General features: G+C 34.7%; 1 protein-coding gene across 1 annotated transcript in view; it reads left to right on the top strand.

Moving 5' to 3' along the window:
• UCP1 (uncoupling protein 1 (mitochondrial, proton carrier)) overlaps positions 1–1,711 on the top strand; it is a 10,662-nt gene extending 8,951 nt beyond the window's left edge. Inside the window, exon 6 of the mRNA XM_011955805.1 lies at positions 1,418–1,711. Within this exon, the coding sequence (XP_011811195.1) occupies positions 1,418–1,532 (115 nt within the window). The 3' untranslated portion in view covers positions 1,533–1,711. The remainder of the gene's footprint in view (positions 1–1,417) is intronic.

Raw genomic sequence — 1,711 nt, 5'->3', positions numbered from 1 at the left:
AAGAAAGAAGAAAGAAGAAAGAAGAAAGAAGAAAGAAGAAGAAGAAGAAGAAGAAGAAGAAGAAGAAGAAGAAGAAGAAGAAGAAGAAGAAACAGTATTAAGTAATCTGTCAATATATTCCACAAGGATTACACTAGTGGTTAAATGATAAAATTCTATTACCTTTTTAAACTGTAAGGCCATTCCTCAAGCCTTATAAATTAAGCATGAATGCATCATACACATGTTATAAAAAGTTCCAACTCATCATAATCTGTACTTATGATACATTAATACAAATGAAGTTCTTTATAAAATTAACTTAAAATGGATATACCAGTTATTAAACCATTAACCATTTAATAATTTTATTTTTTTCAAATTTAAAAATCTTTTGGAGAAGAAATACTACAACATGGATGAACCTTGAAAACATTATGCTAAGTGAAATAAGCCAGACACAAAAGGACAAATACTGTATGATTACACTTAAATGAGGTACCTAGAGTAGTCAAATTCATAGAGACAGAAAGAATAGAAGTTACGAGGGGCTGGAGGTAGGAAAAAATGGGGAGCTGTTTAATGGATAGTTTCTTTTTGGGGTGACAAAAAGTTTCTAGAGATGGATAGTGGTGATGGTTACACACAATGTGTATGTACTTAATGCTACTGAAATGTAATTTTGTGGGGTTTTTTGGGCAATAAAATACCCCACATTGAGAAGTGAAGAGAAACATGTTAAGAGACTTGAAGGGAAAAAATTGGGGCAGAGGGGTGTTTTTTATAGGTTAAACAATAAAAGCCATTTAAACATTTAACAATTTCTGTAAGGACAAGAATTGTCAAGATTGAGACAGCATTGATTTCTTGACTCTACTCAATACTTCTTTGGTTTCTCTTCTTCCTTCCCCCTTCTAAGTTTCCTACCTCCCATTCAGAAAGCAAAGCAAAACAAGCAAAAATTCCCCCTTCCTTAAAACAAGGAAAGACTTTTTGAAAAAGTTCATGTCAGAGAAGAGAAGACATGTTTTGGGAGTGAAGGATATTTGTGGATTTGTATAGATGTGATCATTAGGGCTGTGTTGTTTTGAAGTAATGTAGGACATCTAAAGGAAAATTTATTTTCAGCAGAGGAAAGATGAAGAATATGTACTTTTAAGCATCTTCACTTGAGGAGTGGCAAAATGAGAAGCATAACCTGCTATAATCACTTTAAGAATTTCAGGCTGAGTGTGGTGGTGCGGTCTCTAGTCCCAGTTACTCCGGAAGGCTGAGGTGGGAGGATCACTTAAGCCCAGGAGCTCGAGGTTGCAGTGAGCTATGATTGTGCTACTGCATTCCAGCCTGGGTGACAGGGTGAAGCCTCATCTCAAAAAATAAAAATAAAAAAAAAAGAATCTCAAACAAACCAATTGAACAATGACATGCACTTTTCTAGGTTGGTACCTTCCTTCTTGCGACTCGGATCCTGGAACGTCATTATGTTTGTGTGCTTTGAACAACTGAAACGAGAACTGTCAAAGTCAAGGCAGACTATGGACTGTGCCACATAATCAGCTTCAAGAAAATGATGTAACATACCAGTGGGAATCTTGCTGACTGGATCATAAAAACAAATGAAACTTATTCACTTATTTTAACCTAAAAAGATAAAGGAATTTTGGTAGAGAATTTTGGACTTTATAAAAATGAGGAAAACTAATGCCTATTTCATATAACTTTTTTTTCTCCG

Source organism: Colobus angolensis, unplaced genomic scaffold (genome assembly GCF_000951035.1).
Source record: "Colobus angolensis palliatus isolate OR3802 unplaced genomic scaffold, Cang.pa_1.0 Scaffold400, whole genome shotgun sequence".
In the NCBI taxonomy this organism is placed as follows: Eukaryota; Metazoa; Chordata; class Mammalia; order Primates; family Cercopithecidae; genus Colobus; species Colobus angolensis.
The sequence above is the reverse complement of the archived record's forward strand: the minus strand, read 5'-3'. Positions and strand labels throughout refer to the sequence as shown.